Genomic DNA, 23977 nt, shown 5'->3' on the forward strand with positions numbered 1-23977 from the left:
GGGGCATGGATCGGCTGTGCGTGAGGGCGGGAGAGCTAAGGGGCCAGTTTAGACTCCTGGGATTCCAAAGCAGTGACCGTGAAAGTTCTTAGATAAACAGAGAGAAAAGACGAAGATGCGGCAAAGGGAGGGCAAAGTATGGGCAAAATGATGGAGGGAGGAGAGGATGAGAAGGTACAGACAACACGAACTAGGGGAATAGAACGTGACCTTTAGAATACGAGGTGAAAGTCTGCAAATAGGAGCAAAACCAAGTATTGGAAGTTTGTTTTTTGTTTTTTTAAATAAATTCGGCAGCAGCCAGGAAACACGCCTCCCTGATATTTTCCTCTACGCCTCCTGCTAACATTTGTCTAAATATCACAGGTCAGTTGGCTGTAGTGTGGAAAGTTTCTGGACACAATGAACCATTTCTCACTACTTGTTCAGCTCATCAAACACTCAGTGGAGTGAAGCAAGCAGAGCTGCTCACCTGAGGTAAATAACTGATGTTGTCTATCCAGGCCTGACCTTTACCATGGCAAAAAAAACCCAAAACAAAACAAAAAAAAACAATCAGCATTGTGCAAAGAACGAGTATGTACAGCATCAGAAGTGTGACCTACTTAGTAAATGATAGATTCCTTAAGCCAAGCCTGATTTATTGGCTGTGTATATTTGCTTTGTGGGCGCCCTTTTCACCGTAGTTAGCAGTGTGTCCAAGTGTATGTGCTTTTTCAGTGGTTTGCTTTTACCTTCCCACTCACCCACCTACACACGTGAGTGGAAAGACCAGGGGCACAGTAAAGTGCAGATAAGTATAATTATTAGAAATTAAGTGGAGACTCTGAATTAAATAATAAGACATGAGGAGCAAAAATATAAGAAATGTTGTCCAAAATGGACATTTTTGCAAAATAATAATAGTAATGAAACACTAGAGACGTTAAACATCTCCATTCACATCCTACTGATTTGCTAATTAATTATTTTAAGTAAAGTGGAATTAATTCTATCACACCTAAACAAGTCATATTGTTTTTTGTTCTAATCCTTTAGATTCTTGTTATGCCGTGTTAAGAGGGAAAAAATATATGGTGTAACATTGTTGTCTTTACAAAAATAATACGGGAATAACAGAAATAATCATTCTGTCCAGCATAAAATACTAAATAAAAAAAAAAAATTACAATAAATATTGTGATATTTGTATGAATAATAACTTTTAAAATAATATATGAAATAATTATTAGTATATGTATTTAGGATTTTCTAGTTAAAAAAAATCAGTTACATTTTTTTTAAAGCCATAATATTTTTTATTTGTTTAATTTCATTTCATAATTTGGTGTTGGTGTGCTATCAGAGATAATTTACCCACTGTCTTCCATCATAAATGTATTTATCCTTTCTGGAGGTCTATAAATCCTATAGTTTCAAACAGCAGCAGCTGCGCATAAACATAAAAAAATGACATTCACATTGCTCTCGTTTCAGACCAGTTCACTTTGATTGGCAATAAAAAAAACAAAAGTTAAATCAAGAGTTTCTATAATTACTCATTGTAGGTGTCACTCGTGCATTGCTAGCTCTCTCTTGTTTGTCAAACTGAACATTGAGGCCCTGCTGACGTATATTCCTAAGTTTATGTACGTGAGCAATGGACGTGAACAAATCAGCCCTGTATTTACACTGCAGCTCAAATTAGCCTGTTGAAGGAGCACTCCATACTCTGAGGTTTAGGCTCTCCGACAAAGGGATGCAGGAAAAAGATGGATTGAATGGAGGATAGATGGATAGGTGGAGCTTTGGCTTGGCCAAAATCCCAGTTCAAGCTTCATTGTTGTCTTGGAAACGGCACATCTGACCTTAAATACCCCCTTTTTGCAAACCACTTACCGAATGTGCACGCCACACTTGCCCGTGTGCATTTCTTTTGCCCCACATTCTGGTTAATTCCTTCTGCACTATAGTCAAATTTCTTGATCTTTAACTTTTTTATTTCCTCACATTATCTATAATTATGTCAACAAAGGTAAGAGTTGCTGCAATGCTGGTGGGCATACGTGAGGCAACATTTTGACAACCCCAGTTTTGGTCAAACCAGTCACAGACTGCCAGACAGGACTTTTGTCCATTTCTGCTGTGGATAGTAATTTCATAGCTCCCGGAAAAGTCACTGGAAAGCTTATTTTAGGATCAGACTCGACCACACATGGAGAGCGGTGCCTATGCATGAGAGAGCTCCGCCACAGAGGGAGATGATGGTTTCTGCAGACCTGCAGCCATATCAAAATTGCTCCAATGAATTGGTTTCCATACTGATGGGTCCTGTGGACTTGAATTGCGCAATTCTCTTCAGCTCTGCTGGTCATAGGTTTAGATCCTCTTTTGCTGCCGAGTCCAAAAGAAAGGACACGAATACTGACGACTACCTGCTTCATAACAGGCAGAAAATAGCTTTGTCTTTGTGTGTGGATAAGAATCGTATTGGAGTGAAGCTGTGTGTGCGTCTGTGTGTATTCTTTGTGCCTTCGGGTTATTTAATGGAGCCTTCAGGGCAAGAAAGTGCAATCACCTGATTTTATATACACAGACGGCCAACAGAGCCTTAGTGACCATTGCTTCTGCAGCAGATTCCCATTCTTACATGTAATGCAGTGTATTGTGTAATCATCCAGTATTTAACAGGGAAAAGATGTTTGGTATCAATGATGGTACAGATGTTCCCTGAGGAAATTTGTTAGCCGAGGTGGTGAGCCTTCCAGATCCTAATGCATATTGATGAAAGTGAGTGCATGTAAAGAAAAGACTGGAAAAGACTGCAGGAAATTCCTCATGCATTCCTCATTTGGTCATTAGGAGTCATAGAAAAGGAAGTAAAAGGTCTCATGTAGATGAAAGATGCTTTTCTGTCTGACCTTGAGAGGGATACATGCAGACACGCACACACACACACACGTCTCTGCTCATGGACGGGCATACCAAACAGGAAGACGTAGATAAGCACAACCGCATGTTCCTCTTATGGCCGTTGTTGATTGTCGTCTTTATTTAGAGTTCGATGACGTTGAAACTCTCTAATGACAGTGTCTGAGAGGGTATCAAGCTGCTGCGGGAGCTTTGGTGTAAGATATTTCAGCCAGCTGGGCTGTCCGGGTGGTGGGGGGGACCCAGATGGTCAGAAGTAGGGGGTAACATCCTTATTTGTGCACGTTGTGGGAAGTAAGCACCAGGTTAGACACAACACTGATGTTTTGGCTGTGGACATAGCGCGGCTTAATGTGGGTGTGGAGTGGGGCACAGCGAGGTTGTCCTAAATCTCTTCTCTTCTATTCTATAAGTATGCAGAGATACTGTAGATGGTAAGACGAAAAAAAATGCACGAGGACCTGAGCCTTGGAAAGTTAAAGGACATGAAATGATGTTCTTGTGGTTCTGTTCTCTAACTCTCAAATCACAATGGCACTACAGGGGGTACTTGAGAGAGAGAAATTGGAAGCATTAAAAAATATGGGGTTTTATCATGTTTATTTTTAGTTAAAATTGATGATCATAATATTGATGATGAAACTGACATTTTGATTAGAACTTGAACTGAAAATACAAAGGTCAGTGTTGGTCTCACAAAAGGCGGGAGATTCCTGGAAATGATAAAAAACTACAGAAATAAATCCCTTCAAGAGGCACTAAATCAGTGGTCAGTATATAGAATATGGTTGTTTAGTATTGTGTGTGATGTTTATATTTGAAAAAGAATAATCATTAAAAAGATAAAAAAATGAACTTTTATTTTATTTTTTTATCATTATTCTTAATTACTAGACATTTTAGGCGACCCCACATGGGGTCACAACCCCAAGGTTGAAAAACTCTGTACTAAATACTAATTTATAATGACATTCTTTAAAATGTGTGTTATCACTCCTTCATTTTATCATGATGCATATTTTTTTATAGTATTCTGAGGTACTGGGGTACTGTACTTGAGCCAAACAAGTTTGAGAACCACTGCTCTAACTCATGGTTGTGAGATTCTACTTTTATTTTAGCTTATTGAAATTAGCAGAGAAATAAGGGGTCTGTGAGACTTTTAAGATCTTGAGAAGAAAAAACCCTCATTCCCACTTTTTCTTCACAGCACAAGTCTTCTCTTATTTGTAATCACTTATAGTTCCCCTCAATGTTTCTCAACTCTACACTGTTGCTACCCACGGTCGATACTGCTTTGTTTAGCTTCCCTTCTTTTTTTTTTCTTTTTTCTCATGGGAAGTATTCCTTTGTTTTGACTCTCCTTCCACTACAAGCATCCTGCCACACGCACGATGTTGGTTTTAAGCTTTCTAACTGACTGAAAGTGCTGCAGAGGAATGTCGTGATTCTTCAAAGTAGCAACAACTGTATTTATTCCAACATTGTCAGACTAATAGAATATTGTTGCCAGGGAATTTAAACCGTAATATCTATCATCAGGTACAGTTGTCTCGACCTTAAGTATTGTTTGTCGCTAATTTCGCTTGATAATCACCACTCCACCAATGCTCCTTTGTTCTTCATTGATAGACTCTACGCTTTAATAGGTGCGGGATGATACACTGAGTTTACGATGTGATCCAACAAGCGATAATGGGTTTGTGAGATATTTGAAAGGAAACAAGGAACAACTCAATCGGAATATAAAAATAATGAACAAACTAATGTAATTACAATCTATCCTTGAAAAAGGCCTCACGTCAAACACTAAATCTGCTCCAGAGTTCACCGCCTTCCAGCCTGATATCCACTTCTCCACCATTGACCCCTGCCGAGTGAGAACACGCTAACTCAGCTAAGGGAGAGCGGTTTGTTCAGAGATAATGTTGCTAACTGCGTGACAACCTCGGTAGAATTATACTAAAGCGCCCACTATAGAAATTTTCGTTTTAGTGCTACACCCTACACAGTGAGGGTTTAGCACACAGGGCTCAATTAGCTCTGAACCCAGAGTAATTAGTTACCTGTTTGACACAGAAGTACAGTGACTCACCCGGTATTTATTGCCTCCCATCGTCAGGAACCAATAGGATTTTTACTGTCAGTTTATTAGTTTTGCCATATCAGCCACGAGTGTTGTTAAAACAAAATTACACTACACCCCCCACACAAATTCAAAATGGTGCATCCATGTTGTTGATGTTCATTTAGTTTTTATATTGCAGTAGAAACATTTTATCCCCAGTATTGGTGTGCTGTGTTCTCGTAAAGTGTTACATTGTATTCATGATGCATGGCCTGTTAAGGTGGTACAGGATCGAGGGTCTGTTCTGTATTCCCAAAGCTCTGCTTCAAGATTGTTGCTTCTTTAATTATTCTCTCATATTAAAGGATCAAAGGTCCCTGCCTAAGTCTGCTCTGTGTGTTTTCATTACACACACACACACTGTATGTGCACCAGTTACATGGGCACAGCTGCGGGATATCATCCATGCTCATTTATTGAATTTTAATTGCGATTTCCTGGAATTGTTTAAAGCAGACATGGGCAACAGGCGGCCTGGGAGCCACATGTGGCCCTCAGTCAAATTTTTTTGTGGCCCCCAAAGCAAATCCCTAAAAATTGTAATTCAAGAAAATGGAATGAATATAAAGCCCAACATAATACACAAAATAACTCCCAAAACACACGAAACGACAGCAAAATGCACAAAAACACAAAAAACATTCCATAAATACACAAATTGACTCATAAAACACAGCAAAGACAGACACAGCAACCACTTAAACAAATAAAAACATCAACATATGACAGAATAGCTCAAAAGACACACAAACTGTCAACAAAATGACCGGAAAATAAAGAAAAAACAACAAAAATACAGAAAGTGACCACAAAAACACACAAATTGACAACAAAATTGCAGAAAATGACAGAAAAATACAACAAGAACACAAAAAATTACAAAAAACACACATAATGACTAAAAACTGACAAAATCTCAAAGGCAACAGAAAAAAGTATACGCGTTAATGCTCAGATTGATCATTATTCTGAATGCTGACATGAATGTTAATCATTTGGCCCTTGGATCATATACCATCACATTTTTGTGGCCTCCGAAGAGTTGCCCATCCCTGATTTAAAGGATAGCTGTTTGTACCTTTCATTTTCCAGTTGAAGAGCCCAGTATGCAACTTGGACTATGTTAGACTATTACAGCAGGACTCAGAAATCTGTCATTGATTGATCAGCCTACGCAATGAATCATATTTTGTTCTCTTAAAGGACTCTCATGTGTGTGTGAACATGCAGTACACAGTAGGAATATTCCTATTCCTGTGTGCGTGTGTGTGTTGCTCTGTGGATTAGCCCTCTCTCTCCAGCCAATCATTTCTCCTCCATGAGAGCACTCCTGCCGATAGGCTGCTTCTGTTCCCTGTTCCCCAATACATCCACAGCTCTTCAGCGCTCCCATGATGCTCTGTGCTGTCATTATTCTACCGCGCAGTGGATGGCAAGGAGAGAATGATGCCGAGTGTAATTAGGAAGTACCCAAACCTACCAGGGCCAGGGAGGGGGAGGGGGTGGGGTTGCAAGCAAGGGAAGAGGCTGACAGTTTGACATCGGCACAGCACACAGACTCTGTAATTGCTGCCGTGCAAATGGCGTAGGCTTGTGTTGGAGGCTTGCGGCAGGTAGGGAGGTGGCATTAAAAAAGAGAGGCAGAAATAGAGTGAGAAGAAAGGAAAAAGTGGTCTCTGAAGCTTTAGACGGGGAATAAGTGCATTTCATCCAAAAACGAGGCAGAAGATAAAGTCAAAGACAGAGGTTTGTGCAGGAATGCAGGTGGAATCAGGGTGGGGAGAACATGGCCGGAGCAGAGAACAAGAAGCCTCAGGTGAATGACGCGTGGGGTGGGGGGGGAGGGGGGGGGGGGGGGGGCGCGGTATGTTGACACAGCACACGTCTGTTATTACATGCTCATAGACGCCTACGCCTGCACACGCTCCAACAGCTTGTGCACCTAGGTAAACATCTTTCTGCCACAGAGGGGTCTTTGAAACTTCTACGGCAAGTGTATAATGTAAACATCATGGTGAGTGTGTGTGTGTATTATGTGCGTGTACTTTCTTGTAGCTTGACATCAGCAGCTTGTGTTTGGCTGTAATTAGTGCACACAGATAATGGAGCTATTGGACAATGCACACAATTAAAAAAAAAAGAGGTTATTGACTCTGTGTGCGTGTGCGTGTGTGCTCGCGTCTTGAGCATGTGATCCTGATCGATCACCGACTTTTTTTTTTCAGTAGCTAAAATGGCTTTGTATCATCCTATCATAACACACACACACACACACACACACACACACACACACTTTGCTGGATCATCTCAGTGTTTCCAGAGAAGTGCTCACGTTACTGTAATTGAGTTGCTTTTATTGGGTATAAGTTTGTGTGAAGCAGAAATAAATTTGTGTTATGAGTTTGTCACACCACAGAAACATGTCATCGACCACATGAGCCAAATTTAAAAGATGAAAAAAATCACTAAGTATTTAAAGTTAGGTCTCAAAGTCATTAATAAAAAAACAAGCACTTCTCTCTGCTCTAAAACGTTGGAGGCGTGTCAGTAAGAGGCGCTGGAACCACGACCCATGCTCCGCCTCCGTGCACACTGTGGCATCCAGGAAAGATGCATGAGCGACGTGAAGGAGACATGACTGGTTAGCTGACTGGTTGACTGGTTAACTAGCTGCAAACTATCAGAAAACCACCAAAGCCAATGTGTTGAATGTATTTAAATGCTTCAGCAGCAGGGTCGGGTTTATGCTAATGATGGCTCTGCTACGTAACGCGGCTATGATTTCTGACCATTAAATCCTGAACACAGAAATTAAAATTAAATTCTAAATGGATGAATGGCTTTTTACATGTTTTAAGGAAATGCATTTATGACCTATTTAATGTGTTTGCTTTACACGGACTTTAAGTACATTTTGACACAAGTAAAGTAATTAATTCCTTTACTACATCAAACCATTACTAAGTAAATAATTATTTTTGGCTTAAAATAAAAAAAAAAAAAAAGAACAATCATCACATCATAGCCGACCAATCAGATTAAACGAAATACACGGCGCCAAAACAGCATTGAATGGAGGTTGTTTTGTCAGTTTTAGAGTTCATACATATAGCTATACTCAGAGCCTGATAATGATTTTTTAGTTTGAATTGAATTAATTGATGTTATTTTATTAAATAAAGAATTGTACATTTTACCAAACCTTTTATTTTCTACAGATGCCTTTGTGGAAAATAAATGAAGTTCCAATTGTGCAAGATTTTGTCTCTATCTTTTTAAGTTTATTCATGAGATATTTTACTGTATGCAAGGGAACCATACCAAGATTTATTACCGAAAAATAAACATTGGGGGTGAAAGTATTTTTACTTTGAGTACAATTGAATTGAGCTACTTTTTACTTGTACTTGAGTATTTTATGTATGACTTACTTGTACTTGTATTTGAGTACAATTTCAATCAACTAACAGTACTTCTACTTGAGTAGGATCTATCAGTACTCTTTACACCTCTGAGTGTTTCTGTCTGTACCTTCTTCAGTTTATGTTCTCTTCTCTCCAACACTGTATAGTTCTCGTCTCCACCTATTGCTCCATCCATCTTTGACAACAGTGACCATTAGCTGGACCACGTCTGCCTCCGGGTTCCCATCACCTCACACGGTTTCACTCCCATTCTTATTAATATTTATCCATGTTTCTGTAGCTATTCTTTGGCTTTCCCATCATCCCCGTCCCCATCCTCCTCCTCCTGAGTGCTGCACCCCACCAACCATCAGCACCCATAACCACTGTTTTTCCCTCCTATGTTCCCCCTCACTGACTCTCAGCACTCCCTTCCTCTCTCCTCCGCTCTGTCACCCTTCTATAAAGACTCCTCCTGATGAACGTGAACCTTCTGCACAAGCCACATTCTACCCGTTGTGATTTTTTTCTGTCTCCGCTCCATGCAAAGAGTAGACCAATTAAAGTTCACTTCTTCTCAGTGTCTGCACTCAGGCTTTCTAAGGTCGCTAATTAAAACACTTTACTTTGGTTAGTCCTTTTTCCACTTTTTTCCCGCCCGGTTATCCAACATTTCTCCTGTCCATCACTACTCCAACTCTTTTCAACCCTTCTCTTTCTTTCTCTTCAACTTTCACACATGTGCTTTTCTTTACTCACTAATTTTGTATTGGGAATTCTTGGGATTGCACTCCATCAGTTTGTACACATGTTAGTCTTTAAACTTTAGCAGACAGGCACCGTCCTCAGGCTCAAAGACATTATGCATCTTCTCTCTTCTAATGATGCTGTCTTGTCCGGGGTTGTTGTTGTGCCAAAAGCCAGCCAACCCTGACGGACATGGTTACTCATGCACATGCACGTCTGCCTAGGTTTACACACAAACACACACACACACACACACACTTGTTTGGGTCTCTGCTGTGCAGTGAGGGAGTGAAAAGCTGAGGTAGTCGACTTTATTTTACTCCGAACTCCCCTCAGAAGTGTTAATTAGCATATGAGGAATTGTTGCTCTCTCTCTCTGACACTTAGCTGCTCTCCCTTGTTGGTCTGGAAGTAAAATTGAGTTGTACCATTGTGATGTCTAAAACTCCAAACAATATTAAAGACCGACAGTAGTTTATTTTATTACCCACCGTATTGTTCCTTGTTGTATTGATAGCTCATCCGTCTTGTTCCAGATAATCAGTATTACAGATTGTTCCCATTTTACAATAGTCAACATGAGTTCATGTTAAACTTTTGCTTCTGTAATAAAAGCTGAAATTCCACATGTAATACATTTAATATGATTTTTTTTTTTATTTGGCAGCAAAGTGGTGTGTGGTAGTGAAGACATTGGCTCCGTTGGTGGAGTTTGTCGGCTTCAAATCCAAAAGTTGGTGGTTCAATCCCAGGCTATTCCTGTACACGTGCCTAAGTGTCTTTGAGCAAGAACAACAAGTTGCTCCTCAACTCATGAATGCGACTATCAGTGTAGAGCGCTTTAAGACTACATGTGTGGTATCAAGTAGGTGTGTCCCAATACAACTTTTTATTTCCAATATGAGTCCAATATCCATATTCCATATCACTCCAAGACAATATCAACACAGATCATACATACTTTTAATACTTATTTGGTGGAGTGGAATGGGTTTGATCAAGTGATATTATTCAAAATGAACATGAGTCAGTAACAGTAGGTATGAGAAAAAAAAAACTAGGGAAGCACCGATCCGCTTTTTTTCACCACCGATACCAATATCTGGTGTTTCTTATTGACCGATACCGATCCCGATACATAATAAAGCACTGAATTACCCAACAAATGGTATGTCTCATTGTGTGGAAAAGACTGGGGTCGTTCTTTCACGCATCAGACTTATTATTAACCAATGGGTGACATTAATTTTACCCTTAAATATAAGAACACTCAACAATTAAATACAATAAAGGAAATATAAATTAATCTGGAATTGATTGCTTATATATAACTTGGTTTTTTTTCTATCGGACCCATATCCAATTCCAACATCAAATCAGGACACCATTAGTCCCAAGCGTTGTAAAGTCCATTTACCATTTATAGCACAAACCAACCCAACTCTGTCAGGTTTTTTTTAACTTTTCTATTGGGTATAGAACCTGTAGTCCAGTACCAATATTTTTATTACCCACTTGCTTATTGTTGCCCAAATGTAGCCAAAACCCACACATTATTGCAATAAAACTAAATCCATGACAGTGAAAAGCCTCATATTAATATGCCTAGGGCTAATGAACCATCAATTATTGTCTTCTTCTTTTGTATGACCTCATATTGCGCATCAATCTGTAAAAAAAATCTAAAAGCTATTTTTTCTTCTTTCCAGGTTAGCACAAGGAGATCTGTCCATCCAGATGAATCTTAATGATTACTTGGACATTTATTGCCCCCACTACCCCAGCAAGGAGACCCTGGGTGGCAGGCAACCAGAGTCACTGGCTCTCTACTTGATTGGAGAGAAGAATTTCCAAGGCTGTAAGGAGACCAGGGGGGCCATCAAGAGGTGGGAGTGCAACAGTCCATTTGCTCCGTTTGGACCAGTGCGCTTCTCTGAAAAGATCCAAAGGTTCACACCCTTCTCACTGGGGTTTGAGTTTCTGCCAGGAAAACATTACTACTACAGCTGTGAGTAGAGTTTCTCATGCATCCTGAAAGTAGTTTTTTATGTCTTTCACCAGAAGTCGACTAATGTTTGTCTCAGAGTCTAAACCACTGGTATTCAGGGAGTGTAAAGTGGATTGAAATACAAATTACAGTTTTTTATTCATTACACTTTAGCTAACCATCATAAGATTGGTATTATTGTACCGTACAGTGAAATAATGTGTTTGATGCTAGATTACAAGCTGAGTCTGTGAAACCCAAAAAAAATTCATTTTGAAAATTAAAAAGTGGCTGTGTTTAATTTTAGGAAGCAAAGTTTAGGCAACATATAATTCAGCACACTGATGTTTTTTGCAATAACAACTGGAATGTTGCGGTGCTTTCTTCATTAAACCATCTCATTCACTTTAGTCACAGGGAAAATAAAAGTAGAAAGTAAAGAGATGACTTAGTACAGTGGGTCTCTTCTGAATCCAAGTACTGTACCCCCTTTAGTCCGATTACAACATTTTGCTCAGAATTCTATGAAAAAACAATTATAGAGCGTAATTATGGAATGAATGAGCGTTAACACACATTTTAATAACTGTCATTTTGTTACTAAGAGGAATGAAACAGTATTTAGTGCCTCCTGAATAGATTTATTCCTATAGTTTTTATCGTTTCCAGTCATCTCCCACCACACCTCTTGTATTTTCAGTTCATGTTCTAATCAAGAACTTTTTGATTATCATTTTTAACTAAAATAAACATGATATAAACCCCATATTTGTACTCCCTGTAGTGCCATCACGTACCCCTGAGAAACAAGGGCTTAGTAGTCGTAAAGAACAGAGCATGATTTTCCCGAAGTTTAGAAAAGAAATGCCCCCTACACATGGGCAAAACTCTACCTGCTCAAAAAGGGAACGCCTACGTGTGCGAGAGAGCGTGCACGAGTCCAGTTTTCCTCGTGCACAGCTCTGTTTACAAGACGGAGTCGGCATCGCTCATACATGCTTACCTTCCAAAAGAGGATTTGCAATTTTCCCACTATGTCAGACTTGCCACCAGTAAGTGAAAATCCATTTTCAAAGGACCCGATACGCACCAAGCACGAGCACGTACGACGTCCTTACATAAACATATCATCAGAATGATTGACAACTAGGAGGACCAATGGTTAAGATGATCCACCCCGAAGTTGAAGCCAAAATAACATTGTCCACAATAGTTTTTAAAAGTCTAATGCAATCAAGTTCATTATCAGTTTGGACAACTTATGTGTTAAGTCCAAGAGAAGGAAGAGATTTAGATTTTTTTTACAATTCGAAATACTTTTATTAATAACTGAAGGGAAATTACATTGCACTCTGTTATTTTAGGGAAAAGCTTCTCACACACAGAGGCCCAAATCACTCATATGCACAAACGGGACCTGTGGACATGCAATAAAGGTGCAGTCCGCAACTCTCAGATCCCTCTCTCTTCCTCCCTCCCCGCAGCTCTCTTGCCCTGCCTCCAAACTTTCCAAAGTCCCTCCCTCAGAGGAGCAAACAAGCTAACGTTAGCCAGACAGAAACATCACAGTAATATAACATGCTCTGTTAAAAGCACAATACTGCAGCGCTTCTCTCTCTCTATATGCACACACCTCAGCAGCAGCAACAACTCAGTGTCACTTACAGCAGCCCACACGGAAGCTGCTGCGCGCACATGAACAACACATGCACCACAGAGTTCTAGTGTAATAATTACAAATCAAACATAATGCAAATCAAGCAGCAGTAATTACCTTTCAAGCAGAAAAGTCGCCAATTCCATCTTCTACTCCTCCAGACCATACACTATAAAAAAGACAGCAACAGCTGTCAGGCAGCCCATCAAACACAATCCTGTCTCTGATTGGTTCTTTTTGCTCGGTTGCGGTGCATTCTGGCAATCTGCCAAAGGCTGCAGGAGCAGCAGGAGGGGCTTAATGAGTCTGTTTTTTTCACATCTAGTAGTTTGATGTAAAGCTGTCCTTACATAGTGACAGCTTTAGCAAATATGACAAAAAAGTCACTTTTATAAGAGTTGCAGACTGCACCTTTAATAGAGAGATCGGGCTGCTTTTACAATGAAGGGAGCGCACCAGAGCAGTGTTGGGGTTTGGTGCCTTGCTCAAGGGCAGCTGGGCAGTGCTCAAGACGTGCCCTGGCACCTCTCCAGCTACCAGAACAACTTCCGTATTTTGGTCCGCCAACCCATGTCTCTACGGACTGAGCTCGAGATGAGACAATTGTAAAACAATCATGTGAATGCACAACATGAAAGGTACAGAAAATGGTTAAAGTAACAGCAGATCGTGATCAATACAGTAATTGAGAAGGAGAATAGACAGGCAGAAGTGGAGAAGCATAGAACGGTGAGGTGAGACGAGGAGGGCAGGAACTAAAGATGGACAGTCTGATGGGGGGGGGGAATGGACGACTGAGATCCACAATGGAGAGAAAAGCAATAACGACAAAAGCAAAATGAAGAAAAAGAAAGAATCTTAACATAAATTACTGTTAGGGATGGAGGGACAATGAAGCATTGTGTGGACATGAGAGAACAGTTTCACAAAGTCACACACTCACACACGCACACACATCTACACTAAGCTATTGTTGTCGCTCATGCCAGTTCACAGGGACACAACAATAGGTCCCCCCCCCTCCTCCTCCTCTGGGCTCAGAGCGACCCTGTGTGTTTTGTCCACATCAAAGATAAGGCGTAAAGTTGGTCCAAATGTCTGGCTCCAGGGCCAGTGGACTGAATGGCCTGCAGCACCAGAGACCCATAATGGCATTAGCCTGTGCGAACAATACAATAGTATTAGAAACGCTAATGGCATTAGTTAGCTTTAGTGTGAACTGGACCCAGCTCGTCTCTCCCATTAACTACCACCACTGACATTCCACTGTCTGTTGGCGGGCTCACTGACCCTCACCCACTGTCTGGATAGACACAAACAGGAAACACCTTGACATTCTCTCAGAGAGAATGTTTTTCTAGAAGTTTGAGATAAGATAATTAGCATTCTCTCTGTTCTATAAGAATTTAAAGTTAACTGCGAGGTAAATAGATTATGACACACACACGCACACACGCACACACACAGTTTGAAAGACTATTTTTCCAATAAACAAAAAAATGAAACCCAGTTATATGCAGAAGTGAAACTAATGGATTAAGTACTTACCTTACTGTCATTGAGTTGCCTTTATGGGTACTTGTACGTTTTTTCATTCAGTAATTTTAATTGTACTTAAGTATGTTTTAAAAGAAGTAAATTAATTCGTTACATTTCTACACCCAACCGTTACTGAGTAAATGATTATTGTTTTGTTTGAAAATGATCAACGGACAATGTGAAACTACAAAAAAATTCATTAGTGTTATTTTCTTTCTTTAAAAGAATTGTACATTTTAACAAACCTTTTATTTTATACAGATGCCTTTGTGGTAAATGAATTAGGATTTGGTCTCTTTCTTTTTAAGTTTATACTTAATTTATAAATAATAATATTGAGTGGCCCGTTCAATATTATTTATTACCAAAAATAAACGTTCGGGGGGTGAAAGTAACTAATGAAGGAAGGGTTACCCTTCTACCTGAATAGGATATACTGTATCAGTACTCTTTACACCAGTCTGGTTATATGTGTATAAGCTTGTTGGTTTGAATCCCCCGCAGTGGAGCTTATCGCCCCATGTGTGTTATCAGGTGTTCATGAACATGCTTTTATATACTGCATCATATGTTGGTGCTGTTGGACACAGGTCAGCTGCAGCGTATGACTTCATTTAAATGAGATGTTTCGTGCTGACGGTTGTAATCAATTACGTCCTGTCACTTGAATGAATGCATGATTGCATGCAACTGCATTGTGATGCACTGCTTCAGCGGTGTACATTATTTACCACAATAGTGAAGACAGGTTTGGTTTAAAGTTGCACACAGCACAGGCCCTGTTTTTATTGAAAGCTTCAGTAAACTGAAACGCTAAAATATTCACAGCAAATCACGATGGAGATGATGTAAGTGTTTGGATACTTCTTCTACTAAACCTTGACATGTCGTAGCATGTACTGGAATAAGTTAGTGGTAAAGAGAGCTTTGTTGTCAGGGTAAGAAATCCTGACTTGAGGATAATTGATTAAATTGCCTGTGAAATCCTTTGGCTGCCTTAGTATCAGGTTCTGCTGGCTCATCGTCAGCATTTTTAAAGTTATCACTATGTACTGTGTGTGTTGGATTTATTTATTTTAAATAAATGTTTCTATTTTTTCCAGATGGGTAAAGAGCATAGTTGTATGTTAGACACTATTTATTGAACTGGCCACTCATTCTGCTAGGGAGGGATAGATACCAAGGGTGTAAATCACCTGTTTCATTCCGATACGATACGATAACGATTATCGGAGCGATTCGATATTTGCAGATGTCACAAAGCCTGATTTCGATTTGATACAATTTAGACGCCTGCGATTGATATCAGACAATAATCTGGGGTTTTTTTTCACATTAAAGAATAAAAACACAATATTGATACATTTTCAGAATTTTACTGCCTGACTGTTACATGAAAAACATTCTTTGAAAAACTATTTTTCTCACCAACATGTGACGTTATAACAAAAAAATAAAAGCGGAAGGCAAAATGGCAATCGATATCAATGTTTATGCTTTAGACTAAAAGCTGGGGTACATTGTGCAATGTTTTCAATCTTTGTACTCAGCTCCAGCTCAAACTGTGCGATTCATGTTCTCACACTGTACGGCCCGACACTGACACGATCTGACTGCTCACACTATACGTCCATACACGACACGTTGGCGTCTTGTTTCCGGAAATGTAACGTACAAATTAGAAGAAGATGAAGCGTTGCCATTCAAACAGAAGAAGAAGAACCCGAAGTGTAGAGACACGCAAATCTCAGCAAAAAAAGCTTCAAAAAGAAAAGGCGGTAGCATTGTGATGGACCAGGAACTGACTGGACAGTACGGTCCGTCAATCCTACAGTGGACCTACGGTGTTTGCGTGTGCGCAGTGTGAGAGTTAGAGGTAGGCCGGTCCGTGGCACTGCTTTAACAGTGCGATACCCTCACAAGGAGCGACTGCATTTCAAACATGTTTGATTTTCTTACAACCATACAATTGCTGATTGGTCGCTGGTCATGAGGCGTTAATCACTTCTCGTGACCCCATGTATACTACACGATGCATGACATGCGATTTAGCAGAGACTCGGCCCGATCCCAAAAATAGAGACACAAGTCAAAAACCTGCTCAAAGTGGGCCAAAAATTGCATGGTGTGTGCCTGCCTTAAATCTTTGATCAAACAATCTATTAGAGCTCGGCAAAAATGTATTTAATCGATTTATGAAATTTGTAGATAGAAACAATTTTTATTTTGCAAATTCGAGTTTTGAAAAAAAAATATATATATATATTTTTTTTTAATTTTCTTCCTTACCACACTTTTTTTTTTTTTTTTAACTTTTTCACGTTCCATCCTTGTGGGTAGTGCAATGTGAGCCAGCCCCCTCTTTATTTCCATTTGTTTACCCTTTGAATAGGCTATATGTGTGCTACAGTCATGTTTCAGTTTTTATTCACACTACGCTGAGATGCTAAAGGAAGAGTTTATTATTTTTTAATTGTAATGTTATATGTTATAAAATATGTAGTTATCTGATTTCTTGATCAGAAAATTGAAGTTGCTGTTGCACTTTTGCTTAAACCTGGGTTAAAGCTTGAAATAGTTGAATGACAGAGCTTATTTACTTTTTATTTTGGGATTGTTCTATGCATTTTAACTCTTGAGGACAATCACAGCAATAAAGTTGCATTTTTGAAAATATGTTTGTTGTCTGCAGTCATTTTTAAGTGCATTGGGGAAAAAAAACAAGAGATGATTACCTTGATTTAACTCTAATCTACTTTAGGAATGGCCTTTTAATGTCAGAGGTGTCGGAATTAAGTGTCTCCAATCATTATTAAAACAGCAGAGAGATGTGGCTTGAACTTGAGGGGGGCGTTTTTGACATTTTCGTACTAGAGTTAAAAAACAAAACGTCTCCATTTAAAAGGAGTCATTCATTGACAGCTTGTGCATGCCTTTGTGTTATGTGGTAATCTGGAAACTTGTTCAGGGTGTTACCTCCGTGGGATGAGATTGATGGATGGCATGATTGATGGCAAGAAGGAAGTACTGTGTGTATATAGCAATGTTAGAATATTACCTTTGAGTATATAATGCTGTAAGTAAATGTTAATCAAAATGTTGCCAGATCACATTTTGCTTCGTTCTAATTCGACATTTTAAACATCTGTACCAAAAATTGAGGCAATGTATAACTTTTTCACAATTTTTATTGCTCATCCGAAGAACGCCTAACTTTCAGAGATATATAATAGTAAGTATGGTCATTAATAGTCTCTCCCTGTAGTTATATGAAATGAGTAAGAACAGTATAACAGTTCAAACACTATTCCTGAAAATAGAAAAAAAAAACATCAACCTTATGGAAAAGCATGCCAACCATAAATGTGCAGCAACTGACTCCATTGTTGGTACAGGTGCTTACATGGTGACGCTGTTTTTAGTTGTTATGCTGCAAAGAAGTGGAACAAACTGCCAGCAGAGCTGAAGTCAGCATCCAATGTGAACATTTTGAAATCAAAGTTAAAGGCACTCTTTTTCTCTATGTGTATCACTGAGAGGGAGGTTTTTGGTCATGTTGTTGATGTCATGTGTTTGCTGCTAGTTTTAAATGTTTTTATTGATGATTTTAAATGTTTTTGCTGCTGATCTTAATGTTCTTATGGATTTTTAAGCTGTTGAATGTTTTCTGTTGTCATGTAAAGCAGTTGCCCTGTGTATGAAATGCACTATACAAGTAAATTTGCCTTGTCTTGCCTACAATATCAATTAGAACAAGGCAAAAAGCGATCTGGCTAAATTTGGTGACGACTACGGTACAAAAAGGCAATTTTACAAATCACTTGTGTTAATTTTATGTTTTTGTAGATAGAGTTTTTTTTTTGGTGATATTTTTTCTCTGATTTTTCCAAGCAAACCAAGTTATTCGATAAGAAACGTGCAGATTACAGTGTTAAAATTACAACGAGAAACACAAATAGATCCGATAGCTTTGCATGGCTGTGTGTTAGTCTTTGCCGCACCATAGAAGTTGAAATGGTGAACGCCAATTTGAATACATAAATATACATTAAAAAATAAAACCCTGGACTGTCATTGTCACATTGAAATAGTTGGAGATCCGATTGTCTGTTAATGTGGTCAAGTTATTTAAACACAGTGCTATTTTTTTGTGGATAATCTAATGAGAAGCTGCAGCCCTTTGATCAGATTCAGTTCTCCATCAACATCTCTTTTCTTTCTTCGTCACGTTAGCCTTTTCAACCATGTTTGCTGATTTGAACACATTTACAGACTGTTAATGCTATCTTCTTTTTTTTTGCTTCGTTTTTTCAGCTCTACCCACAGATGAAGGTCCCCCTCTGCCATGTATGAAGTTGCGTGTCACAGTGTGCTGTGAGCCTAGTGAGTACACCCCTCCTTTTATCTCCTCTCTCTTTTATCCTTCTTCTATGTACCAGAGGACTCTTTTTGTGTGCTCTCTACTATCAGAGCTGTAATGCAACAGATTTAGAAACCAAGGATTTCCAGCAACTATGCCCTATTTTATTTGTATTTTTTCTACCTTATTCTACCTTTACTTTAGTTGATCTTTGACTAGATGCTGACCTAGATTAAATATAAAGGAAATATCAACATTTGATTTCAGTGTGCGTCATCACAAGGATTTACTACATCATACTAACCTGATTAACATAGCAGTCCTAACAAACAGATGTGATGCTGTTCAACTGCATGGCAAAGCCCAACTCTAAGCATTTCTAACATTCCAGAGTGAAGTGAAAAGCCAGCGTCATTGCTGCAGCTCCAGTTTAGAGCAGGGAAGAGTAAATAAGCTGCTGAGCGCTGGATAAAACTCTAATGGTTAGCAACCAGCAGGCTGCAGGCCAGAACAGGGACATTGGGACCCTTGTAGAGGCCCAAAAACAGGACAAATAATGACAAAAAGAAGGGAAAATAAGACAGAAATAGGAATGCCAAGCTGTAGTATAATATTCCAATGGTCGTCGGAGTTTGGTTTTGTTTCTGATTTTGTGGACTGTTTTCCTGTGGTTTTCTTCATTTTAAGTTTGATTGAATTAATAAACAATTTTGTATAGACGATGCACTTTCATTATTATTATTAATGCCATAGTTAATATTCGCTGGCACTCGTCCGCAATGGTAGATCTTGACACTGCTGTTGATGTTGTGCATGTGTATTAGTTGGGCTTAGAATAGTTTAAAGCACTTTCCAATGAAGGCACGTCTGTCAGCCGCAGCAATTTAGAAAGAAACTATTCTATGAATTCTATAAATATTGACATTATTTTTATTTATTTATTTATTTATTTATTTATTTATTTATTTATTTATTTATTTATTTATTTATTTATTTATTTATTTATTTATTTTATTTATTTATTTATTTATTTATTTATTTATTTATTTTATTTATTTATTTATTTGTGACAAGAGACAATGTACGTTAATAGACAAATATGTAACAGACAACTTCAAAATCAGACAGCATGGACAGTACAATAAAATACAAAGACTCAAATATAACAATATTTAGCTTAGGGCATATAGATAAGAAATAAAGTGACCATTGCTGCTAAAGTGCAAACGTGCTAATGTTTTGTCTTAAATAAGAAAATGCACATCGCCCTTAGCCTGGTTGATTAGTGCTAAAATCATTGCACACTGGTTAGTTGTTAGTTAAAGTGCTGATATTTTTGCACATAGACCTATTGCACATGGTTATCATTAATAGCAATATAAAGTGTTCGTTATTATGTGTCCAGTCCAACTTAATATTTTAGACTTGTCATCTTAACATTACACGTGGTATTAGTATTATACATGAATATTATCTTACAAACACATTCTAGCATTTTAAAAGGACATAATCTGTAAAAGGCTTCCCAAAACGAACGGTCGCAGTTTGGGCCAATACTTTCCCACCCCCCGTACCACCTCTTTTAACCTCCTGTCATTCCCATTCTGCCTCTCTCCATCCACATATCCCAGTGTGAAATTCCCAGAGTTGATCTAATCCAGAGCCCGCCTGGAGTAATGTTAGTCTTCCAGCCCAATGACCTGCCATTTCCAGTTGGGAATGTTTCCCAATCACTGTGGGAATCCCTGTACAGTTGTCAGTTTATGTGCATGTTTCAGAGCACTCGTGACTATTGTTGTATATTAATGATTGCGTGCACGCGATTGAAGTTTTTCTGGGCATTCTTGTGTGTGCGCGTGTGGGCATTTGTGTGTCTGAGAAATCTGTCCCAGTTCCCATCCCAGTGTTAACCGCAGGGGGGCTTGTTGTGCTGTTCCACGGCTGACGCAACACACACTTTTTCCTTGAAAACCAGTAGCAAGGTTGTTAATAGGAAACCTTTTGGTTTTTTGCGACTTTAATTAAATTGCCCAGTTTTTTACATAGAGGTCTCAAACAAAAAAAAAAAAATCTTAAATGTCGTCTCTCTTCTCGTGCGAGACAGGGAATAATTTGCTGCGCTATTACCAGAGTGAAGGCTGATGACTTTTTTTATATGCTAATTATCCTGCTGTCATTAATTAGAAATACCACAGATAGCGTGTTCACTGTGAAAATGCTAATGTAGTCTTGACTTTTTGACAGTGTCGCCTATTTGAGCTAAAAATAATCAAAATATTTGCAATCGCCTTAATGTGAAGACGGACGCACACGCACACACACACACACACACACACACACACACACACACACACACACACACACACACACACAGAGGTGTGAAGAGTACTGATATATCCTACTCAAGTCAAACTACTGGTATTTGATTGAAATTGTACTCAAGTACAAGTTAGTCATACATAAAATATTCAAGTTCAAGTAAAGTGTAGCTCAATTAAATAATACTCAAAGTAAAAGTTACTCGTTACTTTCACCCCCTGTTTATTTTTGGTAATAAATCTTGCCACGGTTCCCTTGCATACAGTAAACATCTCATGTATAAAGTTAAAAACAAAGAGATTCATTTAATTTTAATAATCTCATTTATTTTCCACAAAGGCGTCTGTATAAAATAAAATTATTTGAAAATAAATAACACAAAAAAAATGATCAGGCTTTAAGTATAGCTTATTTTATGAACTCTAAAACTGAGAAAATAACCAGCATTCAATGATGTTTTGGTGCTATGCATTACGTTTAATCTGATTGGTCAGCTATGATGTGATGCATTTGATTGTTGTCTGGACATTTAATTTTTCTGTAGTTTCACAATGTTCATTGATCATTTTAAAACAAAAAACTAAAATATTTACTCAGTAACGTTTGGTTGTAGAGATCTAACAAATTACTTTACTTCTTGTAAAACATACTTAGGTGCACGTAAAATTACTGATTTAGAAATATACTATATTTCTATTCTATAAAAATACAAGTACCCATAAAGGCAACTCAATTACAGTAACGTGAGTACTAATTCATTGCTTTCACCTCTGCTACCTGCTCTATCCTACAAAAGTACACGAGTTCTGCATGCTTGATAATTCAGCAGGCCCAGTACACTACTTTAGAGAGACTACCAGTAGTTGTAATTCGTTACTTTCACCTCTGTGCGCATGTACACACACACACACACACACACACACACACACACACACACACACACACACACACACACACTGTAAAAAAACCTCTGGAAAAGCACAAAGCCGTTTAAGGATCCCACTCTTTGGTTTCATCCCTCCAGCTCTCGTCCTGTTCTTTAACCAAAACTAATCCCAACTAAATTTCAGGATCTCTGTCTACTTGCTTTAAACCCACTCTCTTGTCTTCCACCTCCCGCTCTTTCTGTCCTCAGTCTTCTGTCATTCCTGAAGTGGCACTAATCCCCTCTTCTCCCTGTCTTTTTAGCTCTCTACACCCTTCCTTCCTTTTTTCTTCTTCTTTTTTTTTTGACGATCTTTCACTACTGGAGCAAAACTAATCTTAGCTTCATCCTCCACCCCTCCCTCCATCCTCTTTCTCCACCTATTTTTTCCCTCTTCTTTCTATCTCTTTGTTGTATCTCTATATCTTCTACTGAGCAGTTACTCACTGGCTGCTCTCCCCCTGCTTTGCTTCGCTCTATCTCTGTTGAGGCCATGCTGTGTTGCGAGTACAGTGGGATGAACGTAGGAGGCCGGGGAGAAGAAGTGTGAATGAGATGGATGAGAGCGAAAATAAAGGAGAGTTAGGGGATCTCTCTCTCTCTCTTTGGCTGCCCATTAGTGGTGGTTTACCACAGATGTTGTTGTGTTGTCCCCTTTGGGTAACAACTCTTGCGCACTCTGGTTCCTTCCTCTCAGGTTGCTTTTTATCTGACAGCACCTCGCCCGTGTCCTCTCTAACTGTTTCTATGTGTGCGTGTGGCCCCCCCCCCCCCCCACCCCCCCCCATCCACCCTTCACAGAGCACATAGTTGATTAAAAGGCAGCTCCAGGTAGAGACGCCCTGTTGTAGGTGTTTGAATGAATTATCAGCACAGCCACTGCCTCACTTTGGTCTGAAGGACAGAGGAGTGACAGTGACCAAAGTCCATCAGGTACGCTGTCATTGTTCCAAGGTCGGCTACCACTTACCAGTCCCTTAATCACCTCTCTGGTGTGTGTGTGTGAACGTGTGTTTATCACCTTTAATTTATCCGAAAGAAGACGACGATCGAGGGAATAAACAGATCCCAGTCACGGGAGGCTGATAATGACATCCTGTTCCCTTCATTGTTCCTGCTTGGTGCCTCTGACAAATGTCTCTGCTCTGTATTTGGATGTGATGTAGGGCTGCACGTTTATGGCCAAAATGATTATCACGATCATTTGGATCAATATTTTAATCACGATTATTTATCATTTTAGGGGAAAACGTCTGTATTGTTACTTAAAGGTCCAGTATTATGCTATTCTTCACACATCTCCAATTGTTTTAAGAACTCCAAAAACATAGTATTTGAGGTTTATTTTTCCTAAAAACGGCTGAGTGGACGTGTGTGTTTATCACAGCAGCAGCAGCACTAAACCATTAACAGTCTTCCTTCTCCTCCTCCAACCACAGAAATAGTCAATTTAAGACGATAGTCCATTGTTTGTTCCGGCCACTGCGTCGCATTAAAGGTGATACAAAGCGGTATAACAGCTACTAAAAATGGAACTGATTGTGACTGCTGGGCTGTGCTGCACGGAAGTACTCTCAACTATCAGCTGAGTCAGCTGTTTCAGACACTCGCATGAGCTGCAACGCCGCTTTCTCTTCATCCGCACCTCTTCTTGTCACTGGGATAGTCCCTTTAAGACGATAGTATCCATTGTTTCTTCCTAACGCTGCGTCGCATTAAGTCACAAACAAATCAGATCATCCCAAAAAGGCGATAGAAGGAGGTATAACGGCTACTAAAAGTGAAACTGATTGTGAGCGCTCTTCTGTTAATCTATATACTGGATAATCTACATACTGAACGTAAAGATATTAACTTTAATATCGACCTGCCGTCGCTATGTTTGTTTTAGCTGTGAGGTAGTTTGAGAGGGAGGAGCTCACATTCTTATGGGTAGGAGGAGCCAGGATTGTCAGGATGAGTTTCCGTGTTGTGATGTCACAACGCGAGAAATATCCAACT

The 23977-nt window shown here is 39.2% G+C and overlaps 1 protein-coding gene across 2 annotated transcripts in view; it reads left to right on the forward strand.

The window, feature by feature from the left end:
* efna4 (ephrin A4) overlaps positions 1-23977 on the forward strand; it is a 48174-nt gene that overhangs the window by 16286 nt on the left and 7911 nt on the right. For both annotated transcript variants that reach the window (XM_028471539.1, XM_028471540.1), the window contains exons 2-3: positions 10899-11197; positions 18687-18755. In XM_028471539.1, the coding sequence (XP_028327340.1) occupies positions 10899-11197; positions 18687-18755 (368 nt within the window). The remainder of the gene's footprint in view (positions 1-10898; positions 11198-18686; positions 18756-23977) is intronic.

This window comes from Gouania willdenowi, chromosome 16 (assembly GCF_900634775.1).
Source record: "Gouania willdenowi chromosome 16, fGouWil2.1, whole genome shotgun sequence".
Lineage (NCBI taxonomy): Eukaryota > Metazoa > Chordata > Actinopteri > Blenniiformes > Gobiesocidae > Gouania > Gouania willdenowi.